Source organism: Maylandia zebra, linkage group LG12 (genome assembly GCF_041146795.1).
Source record: "Maylandia zebra isolate NMK-2024a linkage group LG12, Mzebra_GT3a, whole genome shotgun sequence".
In the NCBI taxonomy this organism is placed as follows: Eukaryota; Metazoa; Chordata; class Actinopteri; order Cichliformes; family Cichlidae; genus Maylandia; species Maylandia zebra.
This window is the reverse complement of record NC_135178.1, coordinates 14,857,728-14,878,132: the sequence shown is the minus strand read 5'-3', so window position 1 is coordinate 14,878,132 and position 20,405 is coordinate 14,857,728. Positions and strand designations below refer to the sequence as shown.

General features: G+C 40.7%; 1 protein-coding gene across 1 annotated transcript in view; it reads right to left on the bottom strand.

The window, feature by feature from the left end:
• The window catches only part of hectd4 (HECT domain E3 ubiquitin protein ligase 4), a 39,024-nt gene extending 20,242 nt beyond the window's left edge, over nucleotides 1-18,782 (bottom strand). The window contains exons 1-35 of the mRNA XM_076890746.1: nucleotides 18,115-18,782; nucleotides 14,490-15,043; nucleotides 12,320-12,409; nucleotides 12,106-12,233; nucleotides 11,306-11,414; nucleotides 10,073-10,211; nucleotides 9,677-9,847; nucleotides 9,385-9,577; nucleotides 9,126-9,287; nucleotides 8,636-8,749; nucleotides 8,406-8,546; nucleotides 8,087-8,322; nucleotides 7,850-7,992; nucleotides 7,660-7,730; nucleotides 7,458-7,563; nucleotides 7,249-7,369; nucleotides 7,028-7,156; nucleotides 6,554-6,678; nucleotides 6,033-6,186; nucleotides 5,831-5,934; nucleotides 5,489-5,687; nucleotides 5,242-5,361; nucleotides 5,052-5,156; nucleotides 4,782-4,945; nucleotides 4,384-4,629; nucleotides 3,958-4,150; nucleotides 3,443-3,547; nucleotides 3,201-3,293; nucleotides 2,955-3,123; nucleotides 2,113-2,248; nucleotides 1,876-2,020; nucleotides 1,594-1,760; nucleotides 1,267-1,413; nucleotides 991-1,175; nucleotides 715-868 (exon numbers count right to left, since the gene is read on the bottom strand). Coding sequence (XP_076746861.1) covers nucleotides 715-868; nucleotides 991-1,175; nucleotides 1,267-1,413; nucleotides 1,594-1,760; nucleotides 1,876-2,020; nucleotides 2,113-2,248; nucleotides 2,955-3,123; nucleotides 3,201-3,293; nucleotides 3,443-3,547; nucleotides 3,958-4,150; nucleotides 4,384-4,629; nucleotides 4,782-4,945; nucleotides 5,052-5,156; nucleotides 5,242-5,361; nucleotides 5,489-5,687; nucleotides 5,831-5,934; nucleotides 6,033-6,186; nucleotides 6,554-6,678; nucleotides 7,028-7,156; nucleotides 7,249-7,369; nucleotides 7,458-7,563; nucleotides 7,660-7,730; nucleotides 7,850-7,992; nucleotides 8,087-8,322; nucleotides 8,406-8,546; nucleotides 8,636-8,749; nucleotides 9,126-9,287; nucleotides 9,385-9,577; nucleotides 9,677-9,847; nucleotides 10,073-10,211; nucleotides 11,306-11,414; nucleotides 12,106-12,233; nucleotides 12,320-12,409; nucleotides 14,490-15,043; nucleotides 18,115-18,261 — 5,465 coding nt within the window. The 5' untranslated portion in view covers nucleotides 18,262-18,782. The remainder of the gene's footprint in view (nucleotides 1-714; nucleotides 869-990; nucleotides 1,176-1,266; nucleotides 1,414-1,593; nucleotides 1,761-1,875; nucleotides 2,021-2,112; nucleotides 2,249-2,954; nucleotides 3,124-3,200; nucleotides 3,294-3,442; nucleotides 3,548-3,957; nucleotides 4,151-4,383; nucleotides 4,630-4,781; nucleotides 4,946-5,051; nucleotides 5,157-5,241; nucleotides 5,362-5,488; nucleotides 5,688-5,830; nucleotides 5,935-6,032; nucleotides 6,187-6,553; nucleotides 6,679-7,027; nucleotides 7,157-7,248; nucleotides 7,370-7,457; nucleotides 7,564-7,659; nucleotides 7,731-7,849; nucleotides 7,993-8,086; nucleotides 8,323-8,405; nucleotides 8,547-8,635; nucleotides 8,750-9,125; nucleotides 9,288-9,384; nucleotides 9,578-9,676; nucleotides 9,848-10,072; nucleotides 10,212-11,305; nucleotides 11,415-12,105; nucleotides 12,234-12,319; nucleotides 12,410-14,489; nucleotides 15,044-18,114) is intronic.
• Between the last annotated feature and the right edge of the window lie 1,623 nt (nucleotides 18,783-20,405).

Sequence of the window (20,405 nt, the reverse complement as noted above, 5' to 3'; positions counted from 1 at the left end):
ACCAGCATTCATTTTTCTACTGTTGTAGCTACTTCTCTCACACACTTGGAGACTCACTTCGATAAACAAAACCACAAAGTGAACTGGAGTTTTTTTTCTCTCTGTCTCTCACATGCTCTTGTTTGGCTGTTATTACAGTATGCTGTAGAACTGCAAGAACTGCAGGGAGGCTGACTGTTGAGGACTTAATTCTTGGTATAGTTGCTGATTTGTTATTAACTCTTTCTGTGGCTTCTCAGCTTCTCTCTGCACCATGAGTTACCGCTAGCTGTTCCATTAGAGTGCACTACTCAATCATTGGCTTCGAGTCCCAGGTGTGTCTGGTATTGCAGCTGGCTTAATAAGTCACTGCAGATTGGTGCCCTAATATAGCAATGTGATATTTAGAGTTCTGTGTATATCAGTAATATTTATTCACTTTGCTTTTGTCCCTAAGAAAAAATAAATTACATTTTAATATCCTCAATATATATTATGAATTTTATTATATTTTATTAGATTTATTACAGTCTTTATCTCATTTTATATCCCAGTTATAATCACCATGATCCATGCTAAAAATCTTGATCCACCAAAAGCTAAGATAAATAAACGTAAGTTTTTCAGTGTTTCTACACATCATGGTTTCTCATCATTTCTTTTAGCTACTACATTATGACAGTGCTACCATGAACACCCAAAACACACAGAAAAATTACATGAGATAAACTTTACCTGGAAAGATCATTGAGCAGACTGAGCACATCCTGTAACGCATCATTGCCGGCTGCCTGATTCCCACAGCATTCTGTGGCTCTTGCCAGGTGATTGGTCAGCAGGCTGGATACCTGTCTTGCCAGACCTGAATGAACTGCATCTGTAGATCCACCTTTGAAGAGTAAAAGCAAAGACTGTTAATCCATCATCACAATAATCATAATATTTCATCTTACAGCATGAAAAAAAAAGCCTTTTAGGAATTTGATCAAAGTATCTACAAACTTTTCATACCTTCCACCTTCTCCCACTCAATACATCGGTTGGCCAGCACCTGAAAGGCTGCCCAAGCCATGGTGGCCACCTTCTGTTTTTTGGTCTGCTTTTCATTTGAACTGCATTCCCTCTGCCCACTTAAGCTGCACAGGCTATCCATAAGCTGAACCAGCCCACTGCGAACGAGGCACTGCTCCTCACTCCTATGATAACACAAGTAAAAAATTAGGGTAAGCAATCAAGGCCTTGGTTGCAGGAATATTAAACGAGATAAGTTAAAATAGGTTTGCTTGCCTGGTGTAAGGGATTGTGCAAAGTAAGCCAATACTGTTGGCACAAGCAATTGGGTAGCGTGCACATAGTGACACTACAGACGTCATGGTCTCCCCAAAGGCCTCCTGCACCTGCTCTACCATTCCCCCACAGGTCAGCTCCTCAATCCTGCACAGATGGCACACAAACAAAAAGTTAAAAAAAAAACACAATTCCAAATGTTTGTTTATAGTTTAACCTGACAGCTCAAAATCATAACTACAAGAATATATATATTCTTATATTTCATCAGTGTGCATAATCAGAGTACACTCAAATTTACATTTGCTGTTCCTCCTCTAGTCTTACCTTGGTCCACCTTGCAGTACCATAGTGACAGGTCCTACTAGGTGGGTGACTCCACCAACTCTAACAGCAGCAGTGAGCAACTCCCTCATATGAACAAGCGCCTGCTTTCGTGTGCTGCCTCGCCGCCAACGTGTCTGCGCAGCAGACAGGAAACTACTGCTTGAGACCTACAAACAAAAGAGCTACAAATTACCTTAATGCAAATCAGAATTCCATCCATTTATTTGAATGCATCTATGCCAAACAATAAATTTAAAGCACTGGCAAGAGTGAAAAACCTACAGCCTGATCAGGTGTAGTTCCAATAAAGGCAAAGAGTTGTCCCAGCAGCACACTGTATGTTGGCTTGTCTCGGCTGTCCTCTATGGCCAAAGACTGCAGCAGGGTAAATGAGCTGCTGCGATGACTAGTAGGGTGGTGTCGCCTTCTGAAGATAAAAAGGTTTGTAAATACAGTCAAACACTCTTTATTCCTATAAGTTACTTGCATTCCTTTTATCTAATACAGACAGAAGAATACCTTTGTGGCGCATGTGTAAACTCCAAGTCTTGGTTAGCAATCATCTCCAAGTCAGAAGGTGCAGACATGCTACGCAAGAAGACTGGCTGCTTCACCATGGGGATCACCGTCTTGGCATCAGACACAGACTGAGAGGCTGAGAAAAAACAGAAGAAGAACTGGGTGAAAATCAAACTTTAACAGTTACTGACATCTAATTACACAGAAACACAGATACCTATAAAAACTTTGCTTTTTTTTTCTCCAATGGAGAAACATCCCAAGTCTGAGTTACATAACAGTAGCCATATGCTTAAATCTTAATATTTCAGGAGCGTAGATGATTTTAATCACAGGTCTAAAACATCTATTTAAAGCCGTGGTTTCCAAATAGTGGTCAGTGAGTTGCATAACCATATGTTATTACTGCATTATACTTCACAAACACTTCTGGGTGACTTATTAAATTTCAGGTGCAGTACTTTGAATGTACTTGTTTTCAAAGGATAATAAAAAGCCATCACACACTGGGTATGAACCAGCGGCAGCAAGACAGTTGGTTAGATTGTATGAAAAGCTTTGAAAAGGTAATACATGTAAGGCATATGCTAGTGCAGTCAACACTCACGCAAAAAAAAAAAAAAAATCTGATAAGATGCTTGACTCAAATAGCCTGAACGTGTCTTTGTCTGACAGTATAATCAAAAGTTATACTCTCGTTGATGTGCCTTGGGCACAACAAAAATTTGAAAACCACGAGTTCAAAGAAAGAAATCTTTAATTTCAGTCCTGCTAACCAGCAAAGCATCACTTGGAAACAACACCTGTAACAAAAGATGGCAGACAAACAGATACGCATTTACCTGGGCCTGGTGTGCCAGCAGGTGTGCTGGTTAGACTTCTGCAATGTGGAGCGATGGTGACATGGAGCAGTAGCTCAGTGCGGTTCATTAGACTTTTCACCAGAGTTTTAGTTTTAGCAAGAGGGCTGCTACTTCTGATGTGTTTACTGTTCACCTCCTGAAAGAACTTCTCCCTGTTATTGCAAATAAATACTGTTAGAAAACGAACTGACCTGTAAAAGTGTAAATGAGCTACATAATTAATACTTGCCTCAAAGCAAGGACAACATTTTCCAAATCACTAAAATCAAGTGGGACCTCCTTCAGTGAGCAGAGTAATTCCAATTCCTTCATTTTGTTCTGGTGATGTTAAAAAACAAAAAAACAAAAACAAAAACAAAAAAAAACGAGAGACATAAAACCAAAAAGAGATAAAAAAGAACAGACTTAAATAACTGAGATCTTATCATTGGTTGATTACAGAAATTAGTGTATCTGTGGCAGTCTACCTCAAAGAAGTGGTAGTCGTGAAAAAATGGCGTGTTGTTCTCCAGTTTTCCTTGTTGGGCCTCCTCTACCTCATTCTGCCATTTCTGTTCCAATTCTGCTACACTCTGAAAGCAACACAGGAAATGATTAGACACAGTATTAGTCTTCCACTCTTTTTTGTCTTAAGGTCTGTCTGTTTATTTATTTATAGGTACTCTTTCTTTTTAGAAAGATTAGATATTCTTATTTCTTTTTTGTAGGTACTCTTTAACATTAACTTTATTTGAACTTAAACAATTGATTGATTGATTGATTGATTGACTGATTGATAATACTTTATTCATCCCGAGGAAAATTGGCTTAATAAATTAACCCAATAAATTAAAACTGCTCAAATAAAGAATTCTAATCTTAACCTCTTATTTAATAGCATGAACAAAAACTGAAAATACAACAATATCTTTCACTTGTTGCAAGCATAATTAATCGATAAAATACTGTTTTCAAAAAACCTTGATGGTCAGCATAAACTTACCTGCAGCTGCCGCTCCATAGCATTAATCTTCTTAAAGGTCTCAGCCATGATCTTACAGAGCAGGTCATATTCCTCTGTGTGATCCTCGCGGTATTGGTAGTTGACGAGTGACTGAAGCGCATCCACCAGGCTCAAATGTTTGATCACGCAAGATACTATTACCTCTTCCATAACATCTGGTCTTATCACCTCCCTTACAAAAAACAAAGAACAAGCTAAAAATTATTGTGAAGTGAATTAACATGAACAAAAACCTTGATATTAATATCAACTCTGTTGTGACTCTTGACTTTCCTTCAGAATATATAAAAACCAGAAGCCCTAAATTAGTGGGGTGTTTGTCTCAACCATTTAGGGAGAGTGACAAATCCATGTACAGTATATAGATGCCATACTCTGTCAAGACTGAAAGAATTAATTTCTTACTTTATGCTTGGGCGGAATTGTGGTCGAGCCCTTCCGGACACTTCTCGAAGCCTAGACATGATGCCCGGAGGAAGGCGAATTCGGGGCAAGTCAAAGTAGGTCCCTGGCATAAGGCCTGGAGGTGGGATGAGCACGTCAGCTGGGTAAGTGAACTCCCGATCCTCCTCAATAGTGAGTGGCAGAGGTGAAGGACTGGGCGTGAGGGCTGGAGAGATGGCACCATTTGCTTCCACCTGCCACTGACACCTAGAGGGAAATTTCTTTTTACTCATTTTAGGCTGCTAGCAGCTCAGCTTTGACTCAACTAGATACCGAAGAAGAATATGTAGTAATCCTTACATGTAGGACATCACATTTAGTTACTATTAATGGGACACATTTTATTTTAGCTCCGTTACCTTTGCAGCAGCTTTGAGCAGAGCAAATCATGGCAGGCCTCCTCCTCTTTTGTCACCTCTGGCCCATTATACAGAATGCGGAGCATTGAGCAGGCCAGCACTGACAGCCCCAGCGCAAGGTCTGCCAGAAAGGGGAGACCTCCAGAGACATCTTCTGATGACTCCTGTAAAAACAAAAAAAGATATACAGGATCTTCAGACTACTTCAAAAAGTAAAAATAAATAAATAAATTATATAGAGAGAGATGTTGACGACATTTGAATTGTTACCTGAGCTCTGACAGTGCAGGAGAACCCCCACATGGCTTTATCAGGGGTATTATGTTCACGTCCACTTCTCATCTCAAAAGAAAATGTCACTGTGTCTCCTTCAACCTAAAGCAGAACACAGAGCAAAATGTAGCTCTTCAAACTACCTATGAACATCTATCAATGAATAATTCATACTTGCTTTTATTACCTTCACAAGGTCTTTGGGCCATCCTGTTCCCAGGACACTGCGACTGCCATAACCCAGAGTGTTTCCTCCATACTCTGCTACTTTACGACTATTGGTGTTGGGACCGGCATAGATAACCAACTATAATAATAGAGAATGTATTTGTTTAAAAAAAATCCACAATACCATTCTTCAGAAACTGAACAAAAAGATGTCTAAAGGTGAAGTATGATTGTGTCTCCAGCTCGTACACAGGAAGAGTCATTACCTTGTCATAATCATACTGTGATGAGCAGCGAGAATCAAAGCGAAGGTACAGGCACCGGGCTCCTGGGATGTGTACGGTCTCCTTGAATTTGTAATTGTCCCTTACAGGATGCACAGTCTCTACTGTTTTCCCAGCAGCCCATGGAGCAGGGATCTTCAGTCCTGTCAGGAAGCCAGGCTCTTCACGTTCATCAAGAATTCTATGATACAAATAAGTTAGTCATTTTAAAATTTGAGCTTAAGACACAGCCGGTGCCATGAAGAAAATCACCTCTTCAAAATATTTATTATGCAGAATAACACTCCCTGGCTTAATTCTTATGGTGAAATCTAGAAAACTCACTTGTCATCAGCAGTGCATGTCTTTGCTCCCTGGCCCAGAGAGCCACCAGCAGGCAGAGACTCTTCAGTAAAAAGCGGAGACTGAGTCTTTAGTAACAAGGCAGTCTGAAAAACAGAGTGGAAAAAAGCAACTTAATAACAGCTGCTTTTTCTACTCAAGGAAATATACAAGAACCATCTCCTCCTTGACTGACAAAACTGACCTGGCTGGTATAGAGCACCAACTGCACCAACTGAGGCATGAGGGCATCAGCGAGGGTGAGGGTTTGCAGGTTTGGGTGCATCAGAGAGGTGAGCAACACCGGCAGCAGGTGCCCAAGCATAGTGGCCTTGGTAATCTGTTCCAAGCCTTTCAACCTTAACAAAATGAAGATAAAAAACAAGTGAAAATTTTAGTTTTGCTGTTAGCAGAAAAAAAAAACAAGATGAGAAGAGGAAAGTCTGGCACAGTGATTCTAAGAACCTGCTTTAATAAATACCACCTCCCTCACTGTTCCATTTTGTTTTAACAAGATCAGCATTAATCAGGTTCAGTTAAATCTTCTTTCATGGTGATATAGTACACAAGACCCAACAAAGCGAATTTCATGTCTAGTTTAATTTCTGACAGGTACATTCTGGTCTTACAGTGATACAAACTGGCTTCAAATGTCTTCGTGCAATGTTCCAACATAAGTGGTAAAAAGATTTTAAAGGAATCAAGCAAACGTATTTAAAAGTTCACCTGGTTTCTCTGTCAGCTATGTCGCTGTTAATCAGAGCAGTGGTGACCTGCTGTAGGGTTTCCAATACTTCATCACATCCCACCAGGATTTTGGTTGCTAAGGACAGGATGCTGCTTTGCAGCTCCTGAGGATGACACAGAGTAGGCCCACACTTACGTAACACTGCTTCCAAGATTTTCAGTAATTACATTCACTCAATATGTAACTATTAATACATACTCCATGCCAACAGATTAAAAACAAACTCTAGATTGTTCTGTTTCATTGCTGTCATCAGTAACCTTGAGTATGAACACACCGTTTTTCAACAAATAATAAATGACATCACAAAAAACTGCACTGCGCACAAACTCTTCAGCATTACCCTTAAAGAACTTCAAAAGCCATTGCTTCATTTGGTGTGTTGGTCTCTCATTGACACACACACAGACTCCACTTTCAAAAAGGTAGGGGTATTTAAAGGGGATGTTTACCTGTACCTTCATTGTTTCCCCTTGTAGGGAATTGTCACTGTCATCACTATCATCCGGACGGATAAGAATGGTATTACTGAGGAGGTGGTTCTGAACAGCCATGAGGTAGCGCAGACTAGGTGAGACCACCTAGAGAGAAGGGAAACCATCTTAAATTGTATGAATGCAATCTTCCAGTCTGGATTGATAGCATTTAAGTGCTGCTGAATTGATATTCATACTGGCACAGTGGAGAGCAGTTTCTGGAAGTCATCTCGGGCGACAGTCTGACATTTGGTGATGAGGAGGCAGGATTCTCGGACTACAGTCTTGAGGATACAATGCAGCAGCTCATCATTCAATCTGTAAAAGAAGACAGATTTCCACAACTTTAAACAAACACAGATCTAAAGAGAAAAGATAGTATTGTTGCCACAAGGCTGCCACTTGCCTGTAGTGGTCATCCTCTTCACTTCCAAATCTATTCTTCTGCAACTGTTCTGCCAAATTTGTAAGGATGACATCCCGAAGTTGAGACAATCCACTGTTTCTTTCACCTGAATATTAAAGGTAAAAAACATACACCATGTGAGAAATAATGAGAATAAAATACAGGAGGTGTCACTTAAATTAAAGCCTGAGCTGCCAATCACCTTCGGTTAGAACCAGTTTCAGTAGTTTGTTGAGTTCAGCCTCCCCCTGATACAAAATATTGAGGCCTGAGCTACAGAGAAGAGGTAAAAAAAAATAAAATAAAAAAAATAAAAAATAAAAGGTTCATTAAAATGAAATCATGATCACAAATCCAACCATTACTTCTGTCTTTGAGTAATTGTAACTTACCTAATAGCCAAGCAGACTTCTCTCTGAATTTCTGCTCCTATCTGGTCCACTGGAGCCATGAGCAGCTGCCACAGTAGGAGTCCTGCACGGCGCACACTCTCCCTATTCTGCTCTGACTGAGGATTGAAAAACCTAAACACTACCTGTAAATGGTAGAAAATATACACAACAACGTTAGAATCACACAGAAAATGCTAAAGGTTTTTTTGGCAAAATTCAGCTGCACCCAAAAATCACCTGAAACACAACTAAGATACAGTGGATGATGCAGGTGTCACCATTGACCATGGCCTTTTCCATAATGTCACAGATGCTGCTGAAGTGACGGGCCTCAATGGGGTGTTGTTTTCCCAGTAAGGCCCCCAAGGGCAAACTGTTGCTGCTGGCTGCCAGCAAGTTGAGCTGGTGGATACACATAGCACCTACATGATGAAGCAGCTGGTTGATCACCTCGCCAGTGGCCACAGTCTCCTCTGTTAAAGGACAAATTATGCAGATCTGTCACTTTTATGATTTAATCTTATAAAACAAGCCACTTGTTGTTTACATCACCTACCTTTGGGTTCTTTGATGACGTGGCTGACACCGAGTCTATGGCACACATGATGAAAGGCTTGGTTCCCGGGGTTGCACCACTGATCTATGTAATCACTGGAGCAGGTCCAGATCAAGTTGTTCAGTGCATCATAACACGCTCCTTCAAAGAATGCAGAAGTAAAAGTTATGTAGTGCGTGAATATTTGCCGCACGTAAGTAGAAGTAAAATGTGACAAGTTTTCAGCTCACCTAGCCCTGCCACCTGGGCTCCCCTGCCTAAAGAACTGCCAGGAGCATCAATGAGGTCTGCGCGACTGCTGAACTGACCATCAGCCAGGTTAAAGACCAGACTGGAGGCCAAAACTGAACGAAAAACATAAGAGCAATAGTTAATAAACTCATGACTTAAATTATGATACAAAGCAGTGGGGGGTGGGGCATTCCCAAAATTCTCATTAACCATTAACATTAACTCATTAACCCATCAAGATGTTACTATTTTAAATGCTGTGTATTCACCAGCAATTAGCCACTGTCATAAATGATGCTTAATACTTATTTGGAACATCAGATTTAATAAGATTTATACAGAATATCTACAGGCAGCTAGTAAGCTTAGTGTCAGACTTTCTAAAATTAAAAATAAAATAAATAAAAAGTAACCAAAAAACAAGTGACAAAAAACTCAACATAATCAGGATTTAGCAGTGAGCCTGTGCATGTGTTTGCATGCGCTTACTTTTAAGTGAGGAGAGGCTGCTGGTACCTCCAAACAAGGAGCGTGTGGCAGAGCTCCCAGATACACCAGGAGGTGAAACCAGCATTACCAGATAGGTGCCACAAACATACATCGGGGTCCTTCTCAGAGTCTTTAGAGGGAGTCCACAGCTAGTATTGACCGCTACAAAAGGATTCAACAAAATATTTTAAAAACCACATCATCCAAATGAATCACAGCATGTATGAACTTTGGATATTTATAGTTTCTCTACCATTACCAGACTGCTCCTCTTTGACAGTGTTGGTGATTGCAGAGCCTGTGAGAGCAGCCAATGTGGCAGAATGGGAGGCCCGGAAGCGTGACATTCGACTTAAGAGAAGTTCATTCAAGCACTTGGAGGACTCGCCTTCTTTGCGAGTAAGGATAACCCTCTCCTGCAAGATGTCTGCAACACACAACCCTGTCTGTGTCTGCACCATGTATAGGAGAGAGAAGACATCAAAGATTTAATGAAGACACAGACAAAATAAATACTGCTGCGACTATATTGCAGGGCACGAGATACTCACCGACAAGTGAAAGACATCCATGAAGACAGAGTGGCCTTTCTGTGTTTTCTCATTGAGGCTGGCTGGGGACCACACCCAGTACAGATAGGTTCCGTCTGAGCAGAGGTGCAGTGTGGTCATGCTGCTGCCCACGGGGAAGTGATGGGCTGGCATGGGCACAATCTGGCACACCTGAAGAGAAAAGAGTGAAAATTAGCCTTAGGTATTAGTTATACTTGAATTTTGAGATACCAAATTAAACAGTACCCCTCTGTGTCCTTTGTACCTGCGATGAATAAAGAAAAACATTCTCCCACTAAGAACTTCATGATCTGTTGAGATTATACATCCCATCTACAGAATTTACAGAATAAGTCCACATACATCTTAAAATAGAGTAATGAAAGTAGACAGTACCTGGAGGGTGAATGGATCAATGACCTGGCACAGCTGATGTGGCTTGGCATCAAAGGATGAGGGACGGTGGAGGAGGCGGCCGCTGCTGAACACCACCCAGCCGGGCTCCAACTCTTCATTTCGACAATACACAAATCCCCTATACAAACACATAGCACTGATTCCTTTGGTCTGCATTTGGAGTTTATTCCAAGTCATACTAAAGATGCTCAGGCAGCTCACTAAAACATTTTGTTGGTTTATTGTTTAATTTGTCACTCAACTGTGAGTTTTTGGTCAAATCCTGTAGCTACCACAAATTAAATCAAACCTTACAATCAATAAGAATCCAGAAATGTACGGTATGTGTTGATCGTATAAAAACTGACAGTGTGCCTTCCTTCTTTTTACGCAGTCACTTTGCTTTGTTGACCTTAATGAGAGTAGACTTTGACAAGTTATTGACAGCATATTGTCTAACTGTTGGGAAGCTACTTGTCATACTGAGTGTTGCTGTGAATAGCCACAGTAAGAAGAGAAAATGTGAGACGAGCAGCATGGGTTGATCAGCGTCAGTACAAATTCCCATCAGGACACAAGCAGCTTACTGCAACTCTGTCTCTTTTTGCAAGGCGGCACTCAAAGCATCTGTCTTTAACTCTAATTTAAATCAAATTCTCAAATGGGAATTTTAGCTTTTTAAGGTAATATTTCTGAGACCGATTAAAAAACCCCCCAAAAACAAATAACAAAAACCCCCAAAGATACTTAAAGCATGCAGTTAGCAATACCCTGGCCTGATGCGTGCTACTTCTTTCATACAAGCTGCTTTGCAAACAATAGCTAGAATTACAACCATTTACGTTGCAGTTGAAATCCAAATATCTGTTTTGTAAGGTCACAGTGTGCTTTGCCCTTCAGAAGCTGGCTGACCAATAATGCATGTATACCCTCATAATGTCTCTGGACAAATTCTGGGCTCAATCAGCTCTAAAAAACATTATTTGAGGATCTAGTTTTCAGCAAAGTATGCAATTCGTTACAATATCATTAAATTAAATAAACCAAATAAATCAGTAACATGAGAGAATATAACTATATACAATAGGAAATGTTTTTTAAATGTCTAGGAAATAATGCCTTTCAGTGCACAAGTATTTTTTGTGATTTTTTTTTTTTGCTTCATTCTTTCTTCCCTCTGTTCTCTGAATGCTGAAGAGAGAGGAATGGAGGCTAGAGGTAGTGTCACATTACCTCAATGTCCCATGTAAACCAGAGCCAAGCTTGCTGAGTCCTCTCCCAGAGGAGTTAGTGGTATATAGATATAGCCCATCTGTGGCTAGACAGCGTCCCAGGTCAGTATCTGCAAAACACAGGCACCAATGGAATTCAGTAGGAGGTAAATGAAAGAAACATCAAAGACAGCTGAATAACCTGTAGGGGCAGGGATCAACAAAAGAGTGGACAAAACCAGGCAAGAGAATTAGGATGCAAAAAAAGTGGACCAAGTCTTTGTTTTGCAGACTTTTGCAAATTCAGAAATAGTGATGTCTTCAGAGATCTGATAAAAAAAAAAAATTAAAAAAAAAAGACTTAAAATGAACAGATCCATTTAGCTTGAAAAATAAATGCTCAGATTTACTTTATGGCTCAATAAAAATAGATGTACAGTATGCCCTGTTCAGCTTCCATCACACGTCAGATAGTCATCTGTGAGACAGAGAGACATCACTCCACTTCCTCTCTTTTATCCACTTAAGATCTTTAGTTTCAACTCAAGACAAAATGTTTTCTCTATATGTGACATCGAATGAAACCCAAAGAGGAACAATGGTCTTTCCACCCTTGATAATTGCTTGGATTTAAGATGCATTTCAAACAAGTTCAGTGAATAAATAAAACAGGAAGGAAGTATTATGATGGCAAGTGAGACAAGGAGCATCTTTTCCACAACTTACATTCCAGAGAACTAAAAACTTTCAACCATGGCTGCATATTATTTATATCTTTTCATTTTAAGTATCACAAAAACTTTTTCTGAAATTGTTTTCTACCTTTACTCTCTGCTCCTCCAGCAGAATTATCTGGTGTGGGCAGCATGTCCTCAAAACCCCAGGAAACACAGTGTTTTCCCCCCAAGAGGCAGGATGGAGACCCCGGGCCTCCTTCCAGGAGCAAAAGTCTTGAACAGGAGAAATATAATGTAGTTACATGTTGGGGAAGTTATTAGGCATTGTCTTTCAGTTAAATCAAAACAGTTTCCCTCACCTGTACAGTACGTCTGACACAGGGAGGTGGCCCAGATCAGTTTGTTTCTGCAGCAGGTGAACTGTGTGGATGAAGGTCTTCAGGGATCCCCTAGAAATGAGTTTGGCAGATTATTCAAGAGAGCTCAACGTGAAACACAAGTGAAAACTCATTGTTAATCTTTCCTGGAGCCGCAAGAGGAATAATAACTTGGCATGAATTATGGGCAGGATCTGATGTAAATTTAAAAAATTTAAAAGAGATTATGCCACATTGAGCAATCTTCTTAACTTTTACAGATTTTACTCAGTCAAGAATTAATTAACTTATGGACCACGTTCAGGTGTGTGTATTTTAATTCTAAAAACAGTCTACGAAATCAACTAAAACCCAATGCTTGTACCAGAGAAAGGGTTAAGCTATGAAATTATCACTCGTATGTTTATAATAACATTTAATAGTGCTACTGGGAGTATTAAAATCAACAACTAAGACCGAGAGACACCATCAATGCAAGCCTCATGAAAGTGAACCCCGCAATGCCATACTATGTAAACATCTAAACAGCTGATATCAACGTCCTGTGCAGTCCATTTGCTTACATAGCCCTCCTATACAGAGAATTTACTAACCAACTCCAGATGAGGTGGAGGGGGGGAGAGAGGGTGGTTAAAGCTGATAGCCCTTTAATTAGCTTCCACTGCTGGGTGAAAAAGCATCAGGGCTAGATAGTTCCCCACAACAAAGAGCTCTCTGCCTCAACAGAAGGTGAACAAAGAGTGGAGAGTTCTGGTTTTGACAAGTCAAGATCAGCTGTCACCAACAGAAGCTTGAGCTCAGGCACAAATACAAAAACTAAACAAACAAGGATATTCTGCTCATCTGTGCAGAAAAACTAAAAAACAAACAAACCAGATTAAAGATTAGCTTCTTCAGATATATTTTTGTGTGCTTGCTTCTGTTCTTTGCACGCAAGAATACATGAATATGTCTGACAAGTTGAAAGGGTAAGGGTAACGGCGCAATTTACAAGCATTGTTTGGGTCCACCTGTCCCCTGAAAGGAAAAGGTCACTTTAAATCATAATAAAGGTGCTCTGAGTTATCACATTTAGCCTATAATATAATATTTCTGTGTTTATGTGTGTTGAGGTGAGCAGTCTTTTCTAGGATAACAATGCCTCCACATCAATAGGGTACAAAGGAACACTGAATGAAAGTATGTAACTTATATGAGTCAGAAGTTTCACCAGATCTCAAATCAAATGAACACCTGTGGGAGATTATGAACCAGAATGTAAGACAGAGCTCCCCACTATCCAATCAAAACACCAAACAAGGTAAAGTCTTGATATATTTTCGAAGAGTTCTAGAGAATGAACAAGGCACAATGAAGAGCAAAACAGCTTCATTAAAGCTGTTTTCCTGAATGTTTCTAGACAATACCTGATGTGAGTACATGTAGAACTATCCATTTAAATGTCTTTTACATTTTATCTCCCTTGTACAAACTCTGTGTGAAGTTTACTGAAACCGATGTGGACATATGTGAAAATAGTGCAGGTAAAAACCTGGTAAATTTAAAGTCAATCGCCCTGTCCTGCTTTCTGCATGCTATTCTCAGGCAGAGCCCTCATCTAAACCAAACATCAGTATTTAGAAAGCAGCTGCCACGAATTATCTCCTACACACAAGGCCCCCCTGTGCTGCCTAATGAAGTTAATAACAATGACTGAAACTAAGAAGAAAAAAAGAAGTATTGTTTTCCAACAGCACTACTATCTTACTTCAACAGAGTGTAGTTCTGACTACAAGTTCATGGAGCCAAAAAGTCTGTTCATATCCATAAGCTTAAAATCATACCAAAATCTCAACTACTTCTTTATCTTACATTACAAATATCAAAGCAAGATTACCACAGTGCGTTGTGTGGTTCTTAAGAAAAAAAGTTAATAATTTAATGTTATTGCCTGATAACAAAAATTGCCACTTAAGAAGAGTATTGTTTTTTCTTGATAGCTTATTTTCACAGGTTTTGCACTTCAATGAGATCTTGTATGTAATCATTCAGTGAATACCATTAGTACAGCACACTGTCTACAAGACAAATGGTAAATGACAAGACAAGACAAAAACAGAATGATCCTAAGAAGGATGCAGGTAGAACAGCAAGGAGGAACGGATGGTCTCACCTGGCACAGGCAAGTGCCACGAGTGCAGCAGCAGCGTTTTCCCTCTGTCTGTGCGTTTGTAGGATCTGCGGCTGAGTGTGTCCATGCACTGGGCCTGACTCCTGGGCACCATCTTCTAGCCAGGAGCATAGCAGTCCCTCCAGGCCATTGAGGCAGTCAGCGGGCTCTTTGCTAAGGCTCAGCGGCTGGCAGTCCCGGAGGCAAGCTAGCAGTACCTCTGCTGTGACACCGCAGAGTGCTGGGTCACTGCGAGTTTGGGACTGTAAAAGGGGAAAGACCAGCAACAGGCCGACACGGGAAGTGAAGGGCGCCTGCTCGGGTTGCTGGAGCAGACCTTGTCTTTTGAGCAAGGCCAAGGTCTCCTCATCAGCCCCTCCAGTCCCTTCTCGCTCCTGCTGCTCCTCCAGGGCCAGCTGCCGCTGCGCCCCCCACAGGCCACGCAGGGCATTGAGACGATACTCCAGCAGACGGGCATATGCATTGCTCTGATTCCCACAGACAGCACGCAGACGCTCGGCAAGCTCTACCGGATTCTTGGTCTCAAATGTTAGAATCTATAGGGCAAAGGTAGTGGGAGAGAGGAAAAAAATCAGGTATTAAACTGTTCACTTTTTTCTTGACCATTTTAGAAAACAATAAACAGTGTATTATTTAGAGATGGGAGACAGTCTTTTGTTTCCTGGCAATGCTGGCTACAAACAAATGAAATCTTCCTTATCAGCAGAAACTTTTAATCAGAATACAGAAAAGACACTATGGAAGAAAAGAGGAGAGCAGTGAGGAATTTTATTCTTACTGACGTAAATTTAAATAACACAGCTGTGTTACACACAAGTGACATCCAAATTTTACTGGCGAAAAACTAAGAATTATTTGCAAAGACAGCAAGATGTTAAAATCTTTTTCAATTTGGCAATTTTAAAAAAAAACAATACGAAAAATCTTGTTCTTATGTAAAACGCCGCCATTCAAAAGTGGGGTATATACATGACTTATGAAATACATTTGGTTTATGAAGATCTGGTCATAAAGCATTTCCCTAGTTAGCTACGAATCATTTCCACAGAAGGAGCTCTTGTTTTTCCAAGTCTTTGGACTACGCGGTAATGGTCAGAGATAGCAAAGCACATATCCTATCACAAGTGAAACAATGTGCCTCATGTGCACTTAGGCAGCATTTCAGATATTGATTACACATGAATCATGGACTAGAAAAAAAAATCCATTATAGCATTTAGCAGGCACAATTTGTATTGATTCAATTTCAGAAACGCTGCTTATGTTACAGTAACACCCCATAGCTGGATGCTGGGCCTTCACCTTGCTCTGCAAAAACTGCTGCAAGCGGATAAAAATAGTCAGCATCACAACACCTACGATAACGGCACTGAATGACCGAGCCAGTCTTAAAACTGGACACATGCCTTAAATGTGGAGGATCTGAATGTTACCAAGAATAAATAAACAAACAAACTGAGAGCCTAACAGTGACGCAAGAATGCCTTCTTATTTTATGTTTTAGTACCATTTAGTGGGACTACCCACTATAAATACAAAGTTCGCATTACTACACATAGCTCATCTATTTTGGCTTTGCTTGATAAAACACACGTTTTAGCATTTTATGTTAAGGATGAATCACGCTATACATTATGTAACCATACTCTTTTTTTCAATATCAGTGCTAATTCATAATTAATATGGAAGTTGAAGAATTTATTACCATAAAATGTCCATCATAAGAAACCCTGCTGTGGGTCATTATGAATGGTTATTTTACAGTAAAGTAAAGTTTTGCTTTGAAGCTTTACCGAGTCCTCAGTTTAAGCATTCTACTCTTACAAACATTTTCCAAACTGGAATCCTGAGAACTCAGTAGTAAAGAAAGGCTCTGGAAATGTTGTGTTTCTAACACAGGCACCTCTAGTGTTAAGAACATGGTGTGTGGAATTGTGCTAATAAACTGCTTCTTCCACTATGCAGAGACTATTCTGTATTTGAAAAGTTTTGGTGCCTACCAAGGCCTACCCCAAAACCAGGTGATCAAGGATAAACTGGTAATGCAGCTATTTGGGACATAGTTTGAACTAACAGAAAACATAAAAGCTGCATGTACAGATTCATGAGTTTGATTTGGTGGCCTTTCTTCATATAAGCCTAGCCCATTGTGACTGTAATTAAACATTCACAAAAACAAACCTGTTTTGTGGCTATTAGTACAAGAGTAAAGATAACATCATATAAACAAATATTCAGTTTATTGATCTTTTTTTTTCAGATCCAAAAGATCTAAGCAAGGAATTTGGAAACATACATTTTAATTAAAATGTTATAGATAGATAGATAGATAGATAGATAGATAGATAGATAGATAGATAGATAGATAGATAGATAGATAGATAGATAGATAGATGTAAAACTGATATTTTGTAAGAATAGTGCAGATTGCAATAATAAATATGTACACTATAAAGCTAAGAAAAACAGCTGCATTAAGGTGTAACACAGAAATATGCTTTAAAGCATCTGTAAGTGAAAGCCTTGAAATGCAAGTATGAACTCTTGTAAAGGTTAAGTTCAGCACACAATTCATAACTATTCCCACTTTATCATGAAGTTTGCTTGTTTAAAGCCAGTAACCATCACTGTCTGTTAGTCTACTACTCATCAACAAGCAACTCCGAGCACAAATTAGACCCCAGCTCATGAACATGTGACATGAAGACTGCCGCAAATATTCTCCACGGTCTGGTGGATCCTGCTAGATTCAAAACAAGGCACAGTAGGGAAATATCGAGTATGTAAATATGCGGTGTTAGCTCGTTGTTTCCATCAGAATCACTGTAAAGTTTCTGGTCATCTAACAACATTGATTCTTCCGGTTATGGGATGAGACTTTCAAAATAAAAGTCGTTTTAAAAGCTTAAACATTTGGTAAACAATAGAGTCTGCAAAACATAGCTTGTTTTGTGCTTCGAGAACAAGATTCAGAGCAGGAGAGATGAGAACTGTTTTTCCCCTGCGTTTGACAATGACCATAAAAACACTTCTCAAGGAAAGAGCAGCTATGTCACCTTTACAAAGACTAAATCTGTTTACTATGCACTAAATAAGCCAAGATCTAGTCAGGAAAAATAAAGGCATACATGCATGTGTTTAAGTGAAAAAAAGTAGGAGCTGTGTAGCTTGATACCTGAAGTACACCTCTAATTGACATATTAGCTCAACACTGAGTACAATATTAAGTACCAAATCAATATGACTTCCACATTAATATACTAGAAGAAAGACACTACGTAACATTAGAGATTTTAGAAATGAAATTTACCATGTTTGTAATAGGTTATATTTTGAAGGAAGGGGCAGGAATTGAGTTGACACGGCTCTCGGTTACCTTGATGGTAAATTTAGCAGGACAGGAAACTTGCAAACGTCTGCACTACCGTTATTACGGAGGGTGTGTTTCAGGTGACAGTCAAAACTAATTCTTACATTAAATAAACAAAAAGACACACTGATCTCATATATACACAAATGTTCCTGTATACAGCTCTTTATGTTTGTTTGCATGTGTGTGTGTGAGAGAGAAACTGAGCTGGAAAAAAGAGCGATGGCTTTTACCCACCTCTTGTTCGGTGTCCCCCTGCTCCGATACTCCAATTTCACTGGGCAGTTCGGCCAGATCTGTGACCCGAATGAGACCGTCGTGGAGAAAAATGGTCTCCTCCTTCACCGAAAGCCACTGGGACGAATCCACAGCCCCGGAGCCCATCGCTCTCCCCTCCGACAGCGTAGCCAAAGGGGTCGAACATTAAAAATTCAGTGACAGAATGACAGAAACGCCCTAGCTAGCCTGATAGCGACTCACAATAACATAACGGCCGTCAGCGCCGAGGTCTTATCTAATGGTAGTGTTTGACAAGGGAGACAAGCTAACTTGACGAGTGCCAGTCAGCGGGCGAGTTGTAGTGGCAGGTGTTCTTTACATTACATGGGTGCTCTGGTCATGCTAACAGCGGCTGCTAGCTGTCTGGCTCAGTTAGCTGAAGCGGAGCTAACTTACCGTACGGTATCGTTATAGCGTTACCGAGCAGAGTGGGCGTGACAGCCGTGCTAAATCCGTTATTGCGTCGCACCGTCTAAACGACAGTCTTTTCAAGACGCAAAGTGAACCTGTAGTACTCTCATTTCACGGCTACAACCCGACTGCAAGCAGCTCTACTAATGGCCCGGTATCTGTCAGTGCCTGGAGAAGATAATGAGAGTCACCAAGCTGTCAGTGCGACGCCATGTTTCCAAGGCCAACTAACCGCTCCCAGAATGCACCGCGTGCTAAAATAAAAGCTGTCTAAAGTCATTTATTTTGGTATCTAAAACCACATCTTATCACAGCTGTGAAATGACAAAGGCACATTTATTATTTAATTTAAAGATCTTTAAAAAAAATCAATGTATTATTATTATTATTATTATTATTATTATTATTATTATTATTATTATTATTAGTGCCATCTTCCTCTATCACACCCTAACCCTAACATCCTCCTCTGTCACAACAACCTTTTGAATGTGCTCTTTCACTACATCCATGAACTTTCTCTGTGGTCTTCCTGTTTTCCTCCTGCCTGGCTGGAGACAACAAATTTTGTCCAGTATAGCTGCTAGCCCTCCTCTACACATGTCCAAACCATGTCAGATTTGCCTCTTTGTCTCCAGACCTCCCAATCTAAGCTGTCCCTCTAAGACAGTCTTAACATTTCAGCTCAGCCTTCTTTCTTTTTGTCAGTGCCACTGTTTCCAAACCATACCTCATAGCAGGTCTCACTGCCATCTTGTAAACCTTCCCCTTTACTCTTGCTGCTATCCTTCTTTTTTTTTTTTTTTTTTTTTAAATGACATCAGAAACAGCAGTATGCGACATTACGTGATGGCAGAGCTTCAGTTCATCCTTTGTCATTTTTTTTTTTTTTTTTTTTTTTTTTTTTTAATAAATAGGACAGGGGGAATGAATGAGAGAGAGAGGGGGAGAGAAAGAAAGAAAACCAAAGGGGAGAAGAGACGGTGAGAAGGGGGGGGAAGAGAGAGAGAAAAAAAAAAACTCCTGGGTCACCTGTATGGAGAAAAAACAAACAAACAAACAAACAAAAACAAACAGAGGAGACAGCAAACAACAAAGAGCAACATAATAATAGAGAAAACAAAGCACCATCACAATAAACTAGCTAGTCATAGATATCAGTATTTACTAAGTAATAAACGATATTGTGCAGCACGCAAGATAGACAGCGCACAGTGTGCTTTGAGGCAGCAGCCAAGAAAGCTTTAGTCCGCGTCTGTGAATACCCATGTGTGCATACCTGTGTGGATCAGCATGCTTGCATTCCAAAGGTTTCTTCATGTAATGATCTGCTAGGGAGTGTGGGGGGGCCACAGCCCCGTCCTCCAGGGTGTGAAGCGGGTATGGAGGAGATCAAAACTCCAGACATCCAGAGGCCCTCAGAACACAAGAGACCATGGAAGACCAACAGAGGGGCAGCCGCGCCACTGTCCCAGTAAGAGCTGAGGAGAGTCCCAGATGAGGGCTCGCCCAGCAGCCGCGGAGCAGAAGTCAGGGGGAGTTGCAGTGACGCGCCCGTGAGCTCCGCCGGCCCCCAGCTGCGCCTGAGTGACCGAGCCCTAGGCCGAGAGGCCGGGGGCACCCCACCTCCAAAGGGGCCCGAGCGAGCCCCAGGCCCCAGGCCCCGACAAGCGGCCGCCAAGGAGTGAGCCGGTGTGTACCCGGACGCCCACCCCCAGACACAAAGAACCACCAACACACCGACACCTGAGGGAGTCCGCCACCGGCAGGGGAAGTGGTGGTGGGTGGAGATAGGCCTCCAAACCTTGGAGGGCCTGAGGTGTCCTCCTTCTGTCACA